General features: G+C 45.4%; 1 protein-coding gene across 2 annotated transcripts in view; it reads right to left on the bottom strand.

Moving 5' to 3' along the window:
* Positions 1-3610: 3610 nt before the first annotated feature.
* dus2 (dihydrouridine synthase 2) overlaps positions 3611-16727 on the bottom strand; it is a 108646-nt gene continuing 95529 nt past the window's right edge. For both annotated transcript variants that reach the window (XM_078210912.1, XM_078210913.1), the window contains one exon: positions 3611-3969. In XM_078210912.1, coding sequence (XP_078067038.1) covers positions 3741-3969 — 229 coding nt within the window. In that variant the 3' untranslated portion in view covers positions 3611-3740. The remainder of the gene's footprint in view (positions 3970-16727) is intronic.

Raw genomic sequence — 16727 nt, 5'->3', positions numbered from 1 at the left:
CTCCCTGACACCAAGTGGCAATTGAGCAGGGCCAATCCACCTAACCCACACATCTTTGGACTGTGGGAGGAAACCAGAACACCCAGAGGAAACCCTGCCGACATGGGAAGAATGTGCAAACTCCACAGAGTCACCCAAGGCCGAAATTGAACCCAGGTCCCTGGTGCTGTGAGGCAGCAGTTCTAACTACTGTGCTGCCCCAAACATGATGAAATCGGTGCTGCACATGCATGAATCATTTTTTCCTTTCTACAAAGGAGGTTCATCGCACAGCCCAAAGCGTTGCCAGCATATGGCAACTCCATTATTGGATTTGATGTGAAGGATGAATTTGTGCGTGTGTGCCACAGGCATCACAGAATAACTGCAGATGAAACAAGAGCCCTGTTTAGTTTCAGAGATTTTATTGTGATTTGATAGAATATTTAGCACACATTTACAATATGCTCGGAGTCAACTACGCTGGTGCTTATAAACTGATGGCAAGTCCACTGGCACAGGCACACAAATTAATTAAACCCTGCATTTGATCATTCCTTTCTTGTGTTACAAATGCTGTCCAATACATGAGGCTAATATAACATGACAAAAAAAATGGACAGATAGGGGTCAGGCATTTCCATCCCTTCAGACTGGGAGTAGCCAAGAGCTGAGAGTACTGGAGTATTTGGGAGGGTTACACCGACTGTCTAACCTGGTGCACCTCTACGTCAGTACTGCAGCTACAAAGGTAAAGCAGTTTCGCTTGTCAGTCTACACTTAGCTGCTACCCATTGCAGCTTCAAATATTGTCCTGTGAGCAGGGGGTGGGATGGTGACGGCCGTTCCTGATCGCATGGTCTCGATGGCCTCAATTTCCACGGCAAATAATAGTTTGCCATTTTTCTCAGAGACAAGCCCTGTGGGGATTGTAGCAGCTCCACATACAGTTTATTGCTGCAATTAGTTCTTGGTGGACTCTTGCCAAAGATAACTGGTTATTTTAAAATATTTCCCTTCCTGACACGGTGTAGCTTAGGCCTACTCTTGCTACAATTCAGTCCTCTTGGTTGTGGTTTGGAGTCCTAATAATAAACCTTATGGTTAAAATACCCCCCCCCCCGCAAAAGGATTGAATTCTGATTGTACAAGGGACAAGTTTCTTAAAGGTGCATATAGTCAATGACTCTTGCTCTGCCGCTTCATGGGACAATGCCAATATCCTACTTGACACGGAGGTTGAATTCCCTTCACAGAAGCTAGAGAACTCTATTACAGAAAGTAATTAATACTTGTCTTTCAAATAATTAACACTTGTTTTTATTTAATGATGATACTAATGATTTGCATTAAACTCATCCAGTATAGATTCCAGATGGGATATTTCAATTAAGAGTGCATCAAAATAACATTGGACCCAGGCCAGTAAAACTCTTCAACATGCCAATGCCATTATTAACAACTGATTCTTAACAACCCCCATTATTGATATAGAATCATAGAATCCTACAGTGCAGAAGGATGCCATTTGGCCCATCGAGTCTGCACCAACCACAATCCCACCCATCCCCTATCCCCATAACCCCATGCATTTACCCTAGTTAGTCCCCCTGACACTAAGGGGCAATTTAGCATGGCCAACCCACCTAACCAGCACATCTCTGGAGTGTGGGAGGAAACCAGAGCACCCGGAGGAAACCCACGCAGACACGGGGAGAACGTGCAGACTCCACACAGACAGTGACCCAAGCCGGAATTGAACCCCGGGTCCCTGGCACTGTGAGGCAGCAGTGCTAACCACTGTGCCGCCGTGCCGCCCCTAAAGCAAATTCTAAAGCACTCCAGTTTCCTCAATCGCGGAACACTCCAGAGATGCAAGACCAAATTCCATGCTCCTATGACCAGAGTGGGGAGCTCATGTTGAGAGGCTATTGAATCAGGGAGCCAGTGTTTTAGTGACAATTCCTGCTGTACTTCCTTCAAGCAGAATTCCATACGAGGAACACGGTATTGCAAAATTAACCCTTTGCTGTCTTCAAAAGGGTTGATGAAAAGACAATTGTGAGAAGTGGAAGATAACATGGTGAAGTCTTTCAACTTACCCTGGGTAAAGCGAGCATTCTTCTTCAATGTAAACACAACACAGCAGCTTTCCTGTCATTTTATGCTCAACGCCATATTAATTACAAGCTTATTGCACAGGCGCAATGCACAGCTCTAATCTGTATACAGATTCAGAAGTGAAACTGGATCCCACTGAAAATAATCTCAGGGAAAGAGTTTCCAGGCTGCTCATGGCCACCTACAAATGACACCAACCACTGGAATTCCAACATGGCAGCGCATCTGCTCTGTTCAACCAATAGGAAGTATTCAAATAATAAATAAAGACATTGGGTAAGAAGAAATTCTCATCACGGATGGGAAAAGCATTTATACACAAAGCTTTGTCTTAACAACGGGGGTTGGCAGCTCAAGCAAACTGCAGAAAGCAAATAAACGGAAACTCGGGAAAGAACGGGGTTAGAAGGGAAAAGATAGAAGCAGAAATAGAGTAATAACGAGATGGAGAAGGCAAATTAAACAAAGGTAAGCAATTGGCCTTGGAGGGAGTGCAGAGAAGGTTCACCAGGTTGATACCAGAGATGAGGGGTGTTGATTATGAGGAGAGACTGAGCAGATTGGGTTTGTACTCGTTGGAATTTCGAAGGCTGAGGGGGGATCTTATAGAGACCTATAAGATAATGAAGGGGCTGGATAGGGTAGAGCTGGAGAGATTCTTTCCACTTAGAAAGGAAACTAGAACTAGAGGGCGCAGCCTCAAAATAAAGGGGGGTCAGTTTAGGACAGAGTTGAGGAGGAACTTCTTCTCTCAGAGGGTGGTGAATCTCTGGAATTCTCTGCCCACTGAAGTGGTGGAGGCTACCTCGTTGAATATGTTTAAATCACGGATAGATGGATTCCTGATCGCTAAGGGAATTAAGGGTTATAGGGATCAGGCGGGTAAGTGGAACTGATCCACTTCAGATCAGCCATGATCTTATTGAATGGCGGGGCAGGCTCGAGGGGCTAGATGGCCTACTCCTGCTCCTATTTTTTATGTTCTTATGTTCTAAGCAAACGATATGATGATACATGAGCATCTTGAGCCTGCCTCCTGCCAGTATATACATTATATACTATATATATATATATGCATAAAAACACAGTAGGAAAGTGTTGTTTCGCTACTTTTTTGGAGCATTCACATATTGTTTGTATAGGAAGATATAGAAGAATGTACACCCTAACACAAAGAAAATACATTGCAGTAGGGTGGGGGGGGTGGAAGGTACAACATATGGGGGGGGAAATCTGTTATTGATATGGCAGCTATGAAGATTGTACGTTAAATAAATATTTCTAGGTGTGAGTGAAACCATAGAACGGCCTGTGTAGAAATGATGCCATAGCTAAAGAGTATTAAATCGCATGCCCTGATGTGGTTAATGGGTTGAAAACCCTGCACGTATTTGTGTAAGGCAGGTACCAATAGGGAAAGAAAACAAACAGTTCAGCTGTAGCAGACCAGTCTCTCCCCTGCTCCTGAGGCATGTGGCCACCATATTAAAACAACATTTCAGCAAAATCTTACAGAGTTCCTGGAAGATTGGCCACAAGAAAAAAACAGAGGGTGGACTGACTGCTTCGACGTATATATATATATATATATAAAAAACCTTCGAGTTGCATATCGCTTCATAAAATTCTAATCTATTGCGTTACAGCCGGAAGTCAGTTGTCATGTTTTCATCAGTGATGGACTGTTTTTTTTTATTTGTGTCCAGGGAGGTGCTACCGGTGCTTTCTGTGTTGCTGGCGTGCTCCTCATCTCTCTTTCGCTTGTGCGTAAAGGGGTTTTCTCCCTCACACAATCTTCCGTCTGAAAGTCCTAAAGATCGCAAACACACAATCGCTGTGGACTGTTCTACTACCTTCTTTGTTTTATCCCTGAAAAGGGAAAAGAAAGATAATGACGGCGGTTAAGATGAAAAACGAGTTAGTTAAAACAGACAGTGTGGTACAAGACTGGGGGAGAACAGCTGGACCAGCAGCTGGTCACATCCATACAGTTAACACATACAAGAGGAATCGTGACATTTTTACCATTGCATTTTGACAGCAGGATTATTATTGGTCCAACAAACACGTACTCAATGGGGAAATTGGCTTGGTTGCTTTTTCCATCTATCTAGCAGTCTACACACTTGAAATGTACATATATAGACGCCAGGCAAGGACAAAGTGAATTGGGAAGTCCTACAGAAGGGACTGGTTTACTGATGTATAGCTTAGACTATAGGAAATGCAGATCTCCACGAGTCATAGAACAGGAGGGATGAAAATTGAGGAAAGATAAACAAAAGTTAAATAACAGGTCTGAGATTCATTTTAAGCCAACTTTCTTTTTATTCATTCGTGGGATATGGGCGTCGCTGGCTGACCAGCATTTATTGCCCATCCCTAGTTGCCCGAGGGCAGTTGAGAGTCAACCACATTGCTGTGGCTCTGGAGTCATATGTAGGCCAGACCAGGAAAGGTTGGCACATTTCCTTCCCTAAAGGACATTAGTGAACCAGATGGGTTTTTACAACAATCGTCAGCAGGTTCTTAATTCCAGATCTTTTTTATTGAATTCAAATTCTACCACTTGCCATGGTGGGATTTGAATCCGGGTCCCCAGAACACAAGCTGAGTTTCTGGATTAATAGTCCAGTGATAATCCCACTGAGCCATCGCCTCCCCATGGGGAAAGCAATTGATTTGAGTTGAGAGTCATGACGGCACATTTGATCTCTGTAGAGTAATCCAGTCAGTCTCATGCCCCCTTCTATCCATGTGGCCCTACAAGTTCATTCCCTTCAATTCAATTTCCTTTTGAAATCATTCATCGTATTTGTCTACACCCTCGTGGGCAGCGAGTTCCACCTCATGAGAATTCGCTGCATAAAAAGTTCTTCCTTGCATTCTCCCCTACATCTCTTGCTCAAAACCTAAAATCTGTGTCTCCTGATTATCAGCCAATGAAAATAGTTTTCCCTTGTCTATATTATCCAAATCTGTCATAATCTTGAAACCTCTAACAAATCTCCCCTCAATCTCTTTTGCTCCTCGGAGAACAGCTCCAGCTTCTCCAACCTAATCTTGTAGCTGAAATCCCTCATCCTTGGAACCATTCTGGTAAACCTCCTCTACATCCACACAAGAACCCTCACATCTTTCCTAAAGTGTAATAACCTGAATGCAATACCCTCTAACTTCCCTGCTTTTGTAAACAACACCTCCATTTATGTAGTCCAAGAACGCATATATTTACTAACTACTCTCTCACTATGTTCTGCTGCCTTCAAAGTTCCCTGCATCCCTTCACACTCTTTGGAACTATGCTATTAAGTCTACATTGCCTCTCCCTGTCCCTACTGCCAAAGTGAAGTGTCACATTTCTCTATATTAAATTCCATTAGTTAACTGTCTTGCTGGCCTGTGTCCTTTTTTAAAATTCATTTACAGGGTGTGGGCATCGCTGGCCAGGCCAGCATTTATTGCCCCATCTCTTTTACCTTCGAAAATGTGGTGGTGAACTGTCTTCTTGAACTGCTGCAGTCCATGTGCTTTAGGTGCACCCACAGCGCTGTTAGGGAGGGACTTCCAGGAATTTTGGAGGGTCATGGTGGCAGAATAGTGAGCAATGCTGCCCCACAGTGCCAGGGACCTGGGTTCAATTCCGGCCTCGGGTCACTGTGTGGAATTTGCACATTCTCCCCGTGTCTGCATGGGCTTCCTCCGGGTGCTCCAGTTTCCTCCCACAGTCCAAAGATGTGCGGGTTAGGTTGATTGGCCATGCTAAATTGACCCTAGTGTCAGGGGGATTAGCAGGGTAAAGATGTGGGGTTGCGGGAATGGGGCCTGGGTGGGATTGTTGTCAGTGTAGGCTCGATGGGCCAAATGGCCTCCTTCTGCACTGTAGAGATTCTAGATTTTGACCTAGCGACAGTGAAGGAATGGCAATATATTGACCCAAATCAGGATTATGAGTGACTTGGAGGGGAACCTCCAAGCAGTGATGTTCCCAGGTATCTGCTGTCCTTGTCCTTTTAGATGGTAATGGTTATGGATTTGGAAGGTGCTGTCTAAGAAACCTTGGTGAGTTCTTGCAGCACAGCATGTAGATGGTACACGCTGTGCCACTGAGTGTTGGTGGTGGAGGGATTGAATGTTTGTGGGAAGAGTAGCAATCAAGTGGGTTGCTTTGTCCTGGATGGTGTCAAGCTTCTCGAGTGTTGTTGGAGCTGCATCCATCCAGGCCAGTGGAGAGAATTCCATCACACTCCTAACTTGTACCATGTAGATGGTGGACAGATTTTGAGGGGGGCGAGGGGGCAGAGTGAGTTACTCGCTGTAGGATTCCTAGCTTTGGATCTGCTCTGAAAGCCATGGTATTTATATGGCTAGTCCATTCAGTTTCAGGTCAATGCTAACCCCTAGCATGTTGACAGTGAGGTTTCAGCAATGATAACGCCATTGAAAGTCAAGAGTCTATGGTTACATCCTCTTCTGTTGGAGATGGTCATTTCCTGGCACTTGTGTGCCACTTGTCAGTCCAAGCCTGGATATTGTCCAAGTCTTTCTGCATTTGAACATGGACTGCTTCAGTATCTGAGGAGTCGTGAATGGTGTTGAACATTGTGCAGTCATCAGCGAACATCCTCACTTCTGACCTTATGACAGAAGGAAGGTCATTGATAATTAGCTGAAGATGGTGGCACAGTAGTTAGCACTGCTGCCTCACAGCTCCAGGGACCTGATTCAATTCCGATCTTGGGTGACTGTCCGTGTGGAGTTTGCATGTTCTCCCTGTGTCTGTGTGGGTTTTCTCTGAGTTTCCTCCCACAGTCCAATGACGTGCAGGTTAGGTTGATTGGCCATGTTAAATTGCCCCGTGTCAGGGATTAGCCGGGGGTTGGGGTTACAGTAATAGGACTTTGTGGGATCATTGTCGGTGCAAGCTCGATGGGCCGAATGGCTCCCTTCTGCACTATAGAGATTCTATGATTCTAAGATGGCTACTAGGTCTGGGACACTACCCTGAGGAACTCCTGCAGTGATGTCCTGGAGCTGAGATGATTGACCTCCAAAGTTTTGCTTCTTGATACCACAGTTGGTCAAATATTGGTCACTTTCACCTCACGTCTGGAGTTCAGCTTTTTTCCACAAGTTTGGACCAAGGTTGTAATGAAGTCTGGAGCTGAGTGGCCCTGGCAAAACTCAAACTGAGTATCCGTGAGCAGGTTATTGCTGAGCGAGTGCTGCTTAATAGTGCTGTTGATGGCCCCTTCCATCACTTTACATTGAGAGTAGACTGAAGAGGCAGTAATTGGCTGGGTTGGATTTGTCCTGCTTCTTGTATATAGGGCAGACCTGGGCTATTTTATATATTGCCAAGTAGATGCCAGTATTGTAGCTGTACTGGAACAGCTTTGCTAGGGGTGCAAAAAGTTCTGGAGCACAGTACTATTGCCAGAATATTGTCAGGGCCCATAGTCTTTGCGGTATCCAGTATCCGTTTCTTGATATTGAATTGGCTGAAGACTGACAGCTGGGATGCTGGGGAACTCTGGAGGAGGCAGAGATGGATCATTCACTTGGCACTTCTGGCTGAAGACTGTTGTAAATGCTTCAGCCTTATCTTTTGCACTGATGTACTGGGTTCCTCCGTCACTGAGGACGGAGATATTTGTGGAGCCTCCTTCTCCAATGAGTTCATTGTCCATCAACATTTATGACTGGATGTGGCAGCACTGCAGAGCTTAGATCTGACCCATTAGTTATGGAATTGCTTAGGTCCGTCTATTACTTGCTGCTTATGCTGTTTGGCACACAAGTAGTCCTGTTTGGTAGCTTATTCAGATTGACACCTCATTTTTAGGTATGCCCTGGGATGCCTCTGGCATGCCCTCCTACACACTTCATTGAACCAGGGTTGATCCCCTGGCCTGGAGGTAATGGTGGAGTGGGGATATGCCAGGCTATGAGGTTACAGATTGTGTTGAATTCAATTCTGTTGCTGCTGAAGGTCCACAGTGCCTCATGGCTGCCCAGTCTTGAGTTGCTAGATCTATTCCAATCTATCCCATTTAGCACAGTGCCACACAACACAATGTAGTTTATTGGCATTATCCTCACCATTTTCCACACCTCCTAGTTTGGTATCATTGGCAACTTTTGAAATTTTACTCTATTCCAGTATGCAAATCATTTATATAGATCTAAAAAAGATGTGGTCCTCATACTTTGGAATACCATTGTCAACCATCCTCCAGTCTGAAAAACAACCATCTACCATGACTCGCTTTATTTTGTTCTTAAGTCAATGCTTTAACCAAGCTGACACTGAACCCTCCTGTTAAGCAGCCTTTTAGGTGGCATTTTGTCAAAAGCTTTCCTAAAATCCACTACCCTTTCATGGATCTTCTCTGTCACTTCATCAAAAAATTCAATTCAATTATTCCAATATCAGGCTGTTTCATCCTATTAAAAAATCTTATTCCTGACAAAGCCGGCATTTACACAAATACATTTTGATTTGGATACTAAGGTATAATGCAGTTGCTCCAACAAAAACTTGAACGATAAAGTGATCCTAACTAAATGTTAGTTCAATCCAGCTGCGTAAATGCTGCAGTCTACAGCAATGAAAGGAATAAGGAATGCTTTCCACAGATGTGCTGTCTGTGACCAGTTATCATTTGAGCATATGGACCCAATAAAAAAAACTACTCTCACTCAAACAGATTACAGAAAGGGCAAAGTAATTTATTAAAGACCTAATTTCTTAAAGCGAAACAGCCCTTCAGCAATTAATGAATAAATAAAAACAAATGAACGAAGAGGGATTAAGCTGGGCTTTCAATAATCAGTCTGAAAAGTTCAGATCAGGAACTGAGCGCACGTCAAGTCAGAACACAGGAGGACAAAGGGATTTTTGTTTTGAGTTTTTTTTTTAGAAATATGTTAATCATTTGCTTGGTGTTCAGTTATTTGCTGCTACCTGACTATAAATAGTCACACTTTACCCTTGTACATTGTACCAGGCGAGAGAGACCGAGGGAGCTTGCCAATATTAGCGACCAGTCACTCAGCTCAGTTCAAGGGCAATTAGGTCCAGCCAGTGATGCCCACATCCCCGTTTAAAAGATGAACTGGCTGGACAGAGTCAGGGTCAAACAAATTCTCACCTGCTCGGTCCAGCTGGAAAACAACCAGTTTACTCTTTCTAAACTTGTACTGTTTCCTTTCCCAGGCCAATGCCTTGGTTCAGTCCCTTGAAACGTTACATTCCTCAGCTGGCGAGGGAGGTGGGTGAGCAGCCAGGTCCTGTGGTCACTAGTGTTCTGTACCTGTTACTGCGAGGTGTCAATTGCATCATTCCACCCAGCGGGGAAGCATCGGAGTTTATCCCTCATTAAAAAGCCCAGGTAGCAGTCAGCAGTGTGGCAACATGCAGCAAAGCTGTGCCATGTGGCTCTGTGGCACTGCACGGTGACACAACAACCGGGACAATTTTCAGACAGAGTTAAGATACACAAGATTGGGTTCAAACACAATGATTTAATTTGAAGATTAAGCAAAGATTTGAGAAAAAAAAAGCATGATTTCTCATTCCAAAAGAAAGTCGTCCTGATAAGTTTATAAATTCACTTCACATTTATAACTCTGGGTTTCAGAGTTTGCCTCTTTTTTTTATCCATTTGTGGGACATGAGCATCCCTGGCTGGGCCGCATTTATTGCCCATTCCTAGTTGCCCTTGAAGGGCAGTTGAGCTGCTATGGCTCTGGATTCATATGTAGGCCAGTAAGGACGGCAGATTTCCTTCCCTAAAGGACATTAGGGAACCAGATGGGTTTTTACGACCATCGACAATGGTTTCATGGTCATCAGTAAATTCTTAATTCCAGATTTTAAAATAAATTGAATTCCAATTCCACCACCTCCTGTGGCGGGATTCAAATCCGGGTCCCCAGAACATTAATTGAGATTCTGGATTAATAGTCTCGCGATAATACCACTAGGCCATCATCTCCACACTAAATAGATACAAGATCTTATTCCCCTTTCTATTATGAGGCTCCCAAATCAGCAAACAGTGCATCAACGGGTAACTGAATAATTATCTGAAGAGATTTACAGGGCTCTGTGGGGAGTGAGACTAGTTGGGTTGCTGTCGCAGAGGGCCAGTATGGATGTGAAGGGCCGATTAGCTTCTTTCTGTGCTGTAACCATTCTATGATTCTGTATAGATGGCCCAGCCAACGTCCTGTACAAATTTATCATTCATCTTGCGCTTTATGCATTTTTCTGTAAAACTGGAAATGTTCTTCATATATAAAGATAAAGGGTGCAAATTTGGTTGCAGTAGCACTGCTGGAGGTGACGCTATGGAAACTGAGTGCCCTTTTGCTTGGGCTAGCTGCACCACTGACTGCTTCTGACATGGCCCACACGGTGAGTTAACTTGTGAAAGGCATTGCGCGGGAGTTCCTGACGTCACACAGCCCTGTTGGCTGCCCAACTTCCTAATACAGACCATGCAGGCTCGCCAAATAAATGTGCACGTCATTCCACATGGCTGAATCTACAAAGGTCAGGAGCAAGATCGGACCCACACCAGTGCTATTTTAAAAGACCAGGCATCCAACATGCAGGTGAATTAATTCGCAGCTGTTAAAAAGTCCTTAAAAAGTAGTGTGGAGTATTTTTGCAGGTGTTGGGGTGAGTTCCTGGATTTGGCAGAGGGCGTTGCTGCATAGGGCGGCACGGTAGCACAGTGGTTAGCACTGCTGCTTCACAGCTCCAGGGACCCGGGTTCAATTCCCGGCTTGGGTCACTGTCTGTGTGGAGTTTGCACATTCTCCTCGCGTCTGCGTGGGTTTCCTCCGGGTGCTCCGGTTCCCTCCCATAGTCCAAAGATGTGTGGGTTAGGTTGATTGGTCATGCTAAAATTGCCCGGTAGTGTCCTGAGATGTGTAGGTTAGAGGGATTAGCGGGTAAATGTGTAGGGATATGGGGGTAGGGCCTGGGTAGGATTGTGGTCGGTGCAGACTTGATGGGCCAAATGGCCTCTTTCTGCACTGTAAGGTTTCTATGATGCTATGATCCTCACGGACAGAACCATAGAATTCCTACAGTGCAGGAGGAGGACATTCGGCCCATTGAGTCTGCATTGACTCTCTGAAAGAGCATCTTACCCTGGCCCACCTCCTGACCCTATCCCCATAACCCTCCCTAATCCCCCTAACCTACACATCTTTGGGCACTAAGGGTCAATTTAGCATGGCCGATCCACCTAACCTGCACATCTTTGGAGTGTGGGAGGAAACTGGAGCACCCGGAGGAAACACACGCAGACACGGGGAGAACATGCAGACTCCACATAGACAGTGACCCAAGCTGGGAATTGAACCCGGGTCCCTGGCGCTGTGAGGCAGCAGTGCCAACCACTGTGCCGTGTTCTCTGCCTGTGACCTTGCCCTCCGGTGAGCTGGCAAATGAACCATCTTTTCTCTCTGCCCCGTTTGAAACTCACTAATACCAAATGACTCACTACGAGCTGATCCCAACCTTATACTGCCTTTTATGGTATGTGCAGCCTCAATATCTGCCTGGGAGCCTCCTAATGTCAGATCAAGTGACAAGGCCTTTTTATCGGTGCTGTACTATAGCTTGTTCTCTTCCTCCTGGAGTTCCTGTGGCTGGGCAGGCAGCAGTTCTTGGGTGTCTGAAAACAGCACATCAGAAGTTTGGTGTGAAGAAAGGGCTTGAGGTGAAAGCAATAGGTCCACAATCACACCATTAGCTGCCTCACTGTGTCAGAGAGCAGGATGAGGTGAGCTGGCCATTGAGACTTGACAGAGAACAGGAACATGCCATCACCCTCAATATTCTCAGCAACGCTGGATGGCGCACACACACTCTATCGCAGCTGGCTCTAAAGTTCAAAGAAACAACTCCTCCATCGGCTCAGGGGATGGAGGTCTCTTCCCCCCCAACCCGTGCTCCCTCCTATTATGTGCTAACGTGTCCTGCAAGTGAAATGGCAAAATGTCAGTGTTTACTTGGCACTGTGCTTGGCTGCCATTGCTGAATAACTGGAGGGACATGGGCCTGAGGCTGGCAGCATTGATGAGTGTGAGAGTATGAGGGAGCGCGTCTGGATGTGAGGAGCGAGTTCTGAATGTCAGGGAATGCTGATGGTGTGGTGCATTGCGCAGAGTAAGGGGCTGATAATCCAGTGGATAGGAGATAATTGGTGCAGTTGCATTCACTGACCTTGACCACCCATGGGAGGTGACTACACTTCTTGTGGCACTGTTCCCAGGCCCTCAGGTCCAACTCTTCCTGGCCAATTGTTCCTATTCTATTCAGAGGGTGATCTCCGAGGGCTTCCCACAGAACTATGGAGTCTCTCCTCTTGTCCATCTTCATCACTAAGGCCTCCAGTGCCACATATATCCCTCTGGAAACCCTCTTAGATCTAATGTTCCATCTTAGAATCCCTACAGTGCGGAAGGAGGCCATTTGGCCCATCGAGTCATTGAACCTCCGACAGACCACTGTACCCTGGCCCTATCACTGTAACCCCACATATTTACCCCGCTAATCTCCCTACCCTACACATCTTGGGTACACTAAGGGGCAATTTAGCATTGCCACCTAATCCGCGCATCTTTGGTCTGTGGGAGGAACCTGGAGGAAACCCATGCAGAAACAGGGAGAACATTCAAACTCCACAGTCACCCAAGGCTGGAATTGAACCCTAGTGCTGTGAGGCAGCTGTGCTAACCACTTGCCACCACGCCGCCCAGTCTTCCATGGTTCAAATTATAGCATTATTATTCAGTGCAGCTTTCCTTTAAGAGGGACAGACAGTCTTTTAAGAGCAGAAGGCAGATTGCACCACATGCTATTAGCACAACGCTGCTCGTACCCCTGCCAGGCACAGAGGGCAGCTGGCAGACACTTGGTGCTATGCTATAGACATGGTAAATTAGATGGTAGCACCAACAGAACCAGCACGGGCAAGTCACAAACTCTTACCCCTGCACTTGAATAACGGGGAAGCCAGGTTTTTATTCCAAACTTTTTCTTCAGTTGTGTTGATGGCATCTATTTGACGAAAGCTAATAAATGCATTCCCGAGGGTAAGCACTAAAATCTTTAAGTACACATATCAGGACAGTCTGTTCTCTGGCTGTTACATCTTTAACCTCCTCAACATTTGATTCAGTAGCTCTGGAGTCAAAATTCCCGAGCTCTGATGTTTGAGACAGGATTTATTGTCCAACATGGTAGGAATGACAGCCCCCTACTGTTCAACATCAGGAGATGCTTTCACAAAATATCTGGCCAAACGCTTTCTAATCTTTCCGTGCACGACTAGGATGAAGTCTAGTGGCTGGAGAGCACAGGTTTCTAGGACTTGCTTTCAAAGCAATCACATAAAACCTGGAAGGGAAGGAAGGGGTTTAGAGATTTTTTAGAAGCCTAAATAATTCTTCAAATATTCAGCAACTGAACTGGATGATTTAACAGTTTCAAACAGGCTACCACCATAGCAGATGAACTATTACTGACTCTTTTTCTTTGGTTGTGTGTGAATAACGTTCTTTTTAAAGCTATTTTTTTCCCTTCCCCATTGGCCTATGCAAAACCAGAGCCAAGGCAAACAATCTGCATGAAGCCTCAAGTTAGTGTTGCTCTGAATGAACAGGTAGGACATGTGTGACAGGAGGTCAGAAGTGACTTGGTCACCAATATTTCTGTGGGAATGCACTTTGCCTCTGGCCAGCTCATCCTCTCCCTTCCTGTCAGTTTTTAATTCCCAAAAGGCATTGATGTGGGGGAGGGAGGGGTGGGGGTACAGTTGCATGGGTGCCAGGTGCCATCTGGTACCTTAAGTGGACATTACTTACGCCTGAGCTTAGACATTGAGTGTCAGCATGCCAACTGATCTTGACTGGGGCAGCAGGATGGACACACATAACAGCTACCCAAGAATGGAATCCTTGATCAATGTTCTCCTCAACAGCAACAAGGCCAATTGGCGCATCCCTATCTTAAAACACAGCAGCGTCCATGTCCCCATACAGTCCAAAGATTTGCATGTTAGGTTGATTGGCCACGGTAAATTGCTCATAGTGTCAGGGGAACTAGCAGGATATGGGGATTAAGCCTGTGTGAGATTGTGGTCGGTGCAGACTCGATGGGCTGAATGGCCTCTTTCTGCACTGTAGGGATTCTATGATTACAGGGAACCTCTGATCAGTCCAGCCGGCTACACAATGTTAACCCACCAAATTGCTGCAGAGAGAGAAGGGGTATTTTCTCCTTCCTGACGGCGATGCAACCAAATCTGGGAAGATTGCCACTCCATGCTGTTATACACATGCCTCAAACCATTATTCCAATGACTCCCCCCCTCCCCCCCGGACCAATTCTAATCTGTACAAATGCATTCCGAGTTCAACAACTCCAATCGTTTGAGATCAGAAACCTACAAGTGAACGGGTTATGGGTGCAGGGACCACTTGTAGAGGGGAAGTCTCCCAAGTTACCGAGAAGGCATTTGACTAGATAGAAAAATAAAAGTTCACCTGCCACTCTCGACCATGCTGCCAAGGAGAGCTGTGCCAACTGCTTCCCCATTGTTTCACCAGGAGAAAAATAAGACATCGACTCAGAATTCACTTGCATGGACTACAAAGGGTCGTGAAAGAAGCCCAGTCCATCAGGCAAACCAGCCTCCCATCCATTGACCCTGTCTACACTTTCCGCTACCTCAGAAAAGCAGCCAGCATAACTAAGGACCCCACGCACCCCAGACATACTCTCTTCCACCTTCTTCCATCAGAAAAAAGATACAAAACTCTGAGATCACTCAAGAAAAGCTTCTTCCCTGCTGCCATCACTTTTGAATGGACCTACCTTGCACTAAGTTGATCTTTCTCTACACCCTAGCTATGACTGTAACACTACATTCTGCACTCTCTCCTTTCCTTCTCTATCAATGGTATGCTTTGTCTGTATAGTGCGCAAGAAACAATACTTGCAGTAAGGGTCCTACGTGAAGTGAGTTTATTAGTCTCTCTGGGAAGGGCATTGCTAGCGAGGTCAACATTTCTTGCCAGTTCTTAATTGTCCTCGAGAAGGTGGTGACGAACGGCCTTCTTGAACCACCGCATTCCACAGCCACAGTGCCGTAAGGAACTTCCAAGCTTTTGACAAGACAACAGTGAAGGAATGCCAATACAGTTTCAAGTCAGGATGGTGAATGACTCGGAGAGAAACTTGCAGGTGGTGGTAGTTCTAAGTGTCTGCTGTCCTTGTCCTTCTAGATGGTAGAGGTTGTGAGTCCGGAAGCTACTGTCGAAGGGGCTTTGTTGAGTTGGTTCAGTTCATCCTGTAGATGGTACAGAGTGCTGCCACTGTGCATTATTGTTGGATGGAGTAAATGTTCAAGTTGATGGAAGAGATGCCAGATAAGTGAGCTGCTTTCTCCTGGATAATGTTGAGCTTCTTGAGTGTTTTTGGAGCTGCACTCATCTAGACAAGTGGAGAGAGTATCCATCATACTCCTGCAGCTTGATAGGACAATTAATGGCATCTTCCATCACATTGCTGATGACAGAGCACAGACTGATGGGGTGACAATTGGCCGGGTTGGATTTGTCCTGCGCTCTATGGACAGGACATACTTGGGCAATTTTTCACATTGTTAGGTAAATGCCAGTGTTGCAGCTGTACTGAATCATCTTGGCTAGACATGCAGCTAGTTCCGGAGCACAAGTCTTCAGTACTGCCACCAGAATGCGGTCAGGGCTCATAGCCTTTGCTGCTTTATGGACAACCTTAATCCAGTTCCCAGCAGACATGGGTTTATAGTGCAAAATTGTTCTACTTAAGAATTGTTCTACTTACTCAGAAATGCCACAAAATGGTTGGCTGCGAGTGGGAAATGGAAGGAATGTCATTCCACTAGAGTAGGGCTGAATTAGATGGGACTTTACTTTAGCACCTGGTTCTGTTATACCTGATGTGGAGATGCCGGCGTTGGACTGGGGTAAGTACAGTAAGAAGTCTGTTATACCTGACAGGTTTACTTGTTATCAATGTGCCTGAAATGGGGAGAGCTTCATTCCCTAACTTCAATAAGCTAAAAACTATTTTATTTTACTTGAATGAGGTGGACCGAATGATCCATTTATTTTATCAAATGGGACTCTACTTATTAGTCAATGCAAGCAACAAACTGCAGAAACTGAATTCATTACGAATGTGGTCTCTTGGCCATTAAACAGCTTCATACCAATAATTTCTTCTGGGCACGGAATCTTGCCCATTAACAACCTGAAACCATCAAAGGGACGGCTGCATTATTCCAAAGACATCAGCAAAGTGCCCAAGGTAAGTGCAGCATCATGGGTGGCTTGCAGCAAATACAGTAAGAGTTTTAACAACATCAGGTTAAAGTCCGGCAGGTTTATTTGGTAGCAAATACCATTGCTACCAAATAAACCTGTTGGACTTTAACCTGGTGTTGTTAAAACTCTTACTGTGTTTACCCCAGTCCAACGCCGGCATCTCCACATCATTGCAGCAAATAGCCAGGAGAATTGGTGGATCTGAACATTCCTTCTGAAAGGTGACAGCC

This window comes from Mustelus asterias, chromosome 4 (assembly GCF_964213995.1).
Source record: "Mustelus asterias chromosome 4, sMusAst1.hap1.1, whole genome shotgun sequence".
Taxonomy (NCBI): domain Eukaryota; kingdom Metazoa; phylum Chordata; class Chondrichthyes; order Carcharhiniformes; family Triakidae; genus Mustelus; species Mustelus asterias.
Note: the sequence above shows the minus strand (reverse complement) of the source record. Positions and strands in the feature narration are given on the sequence as shown.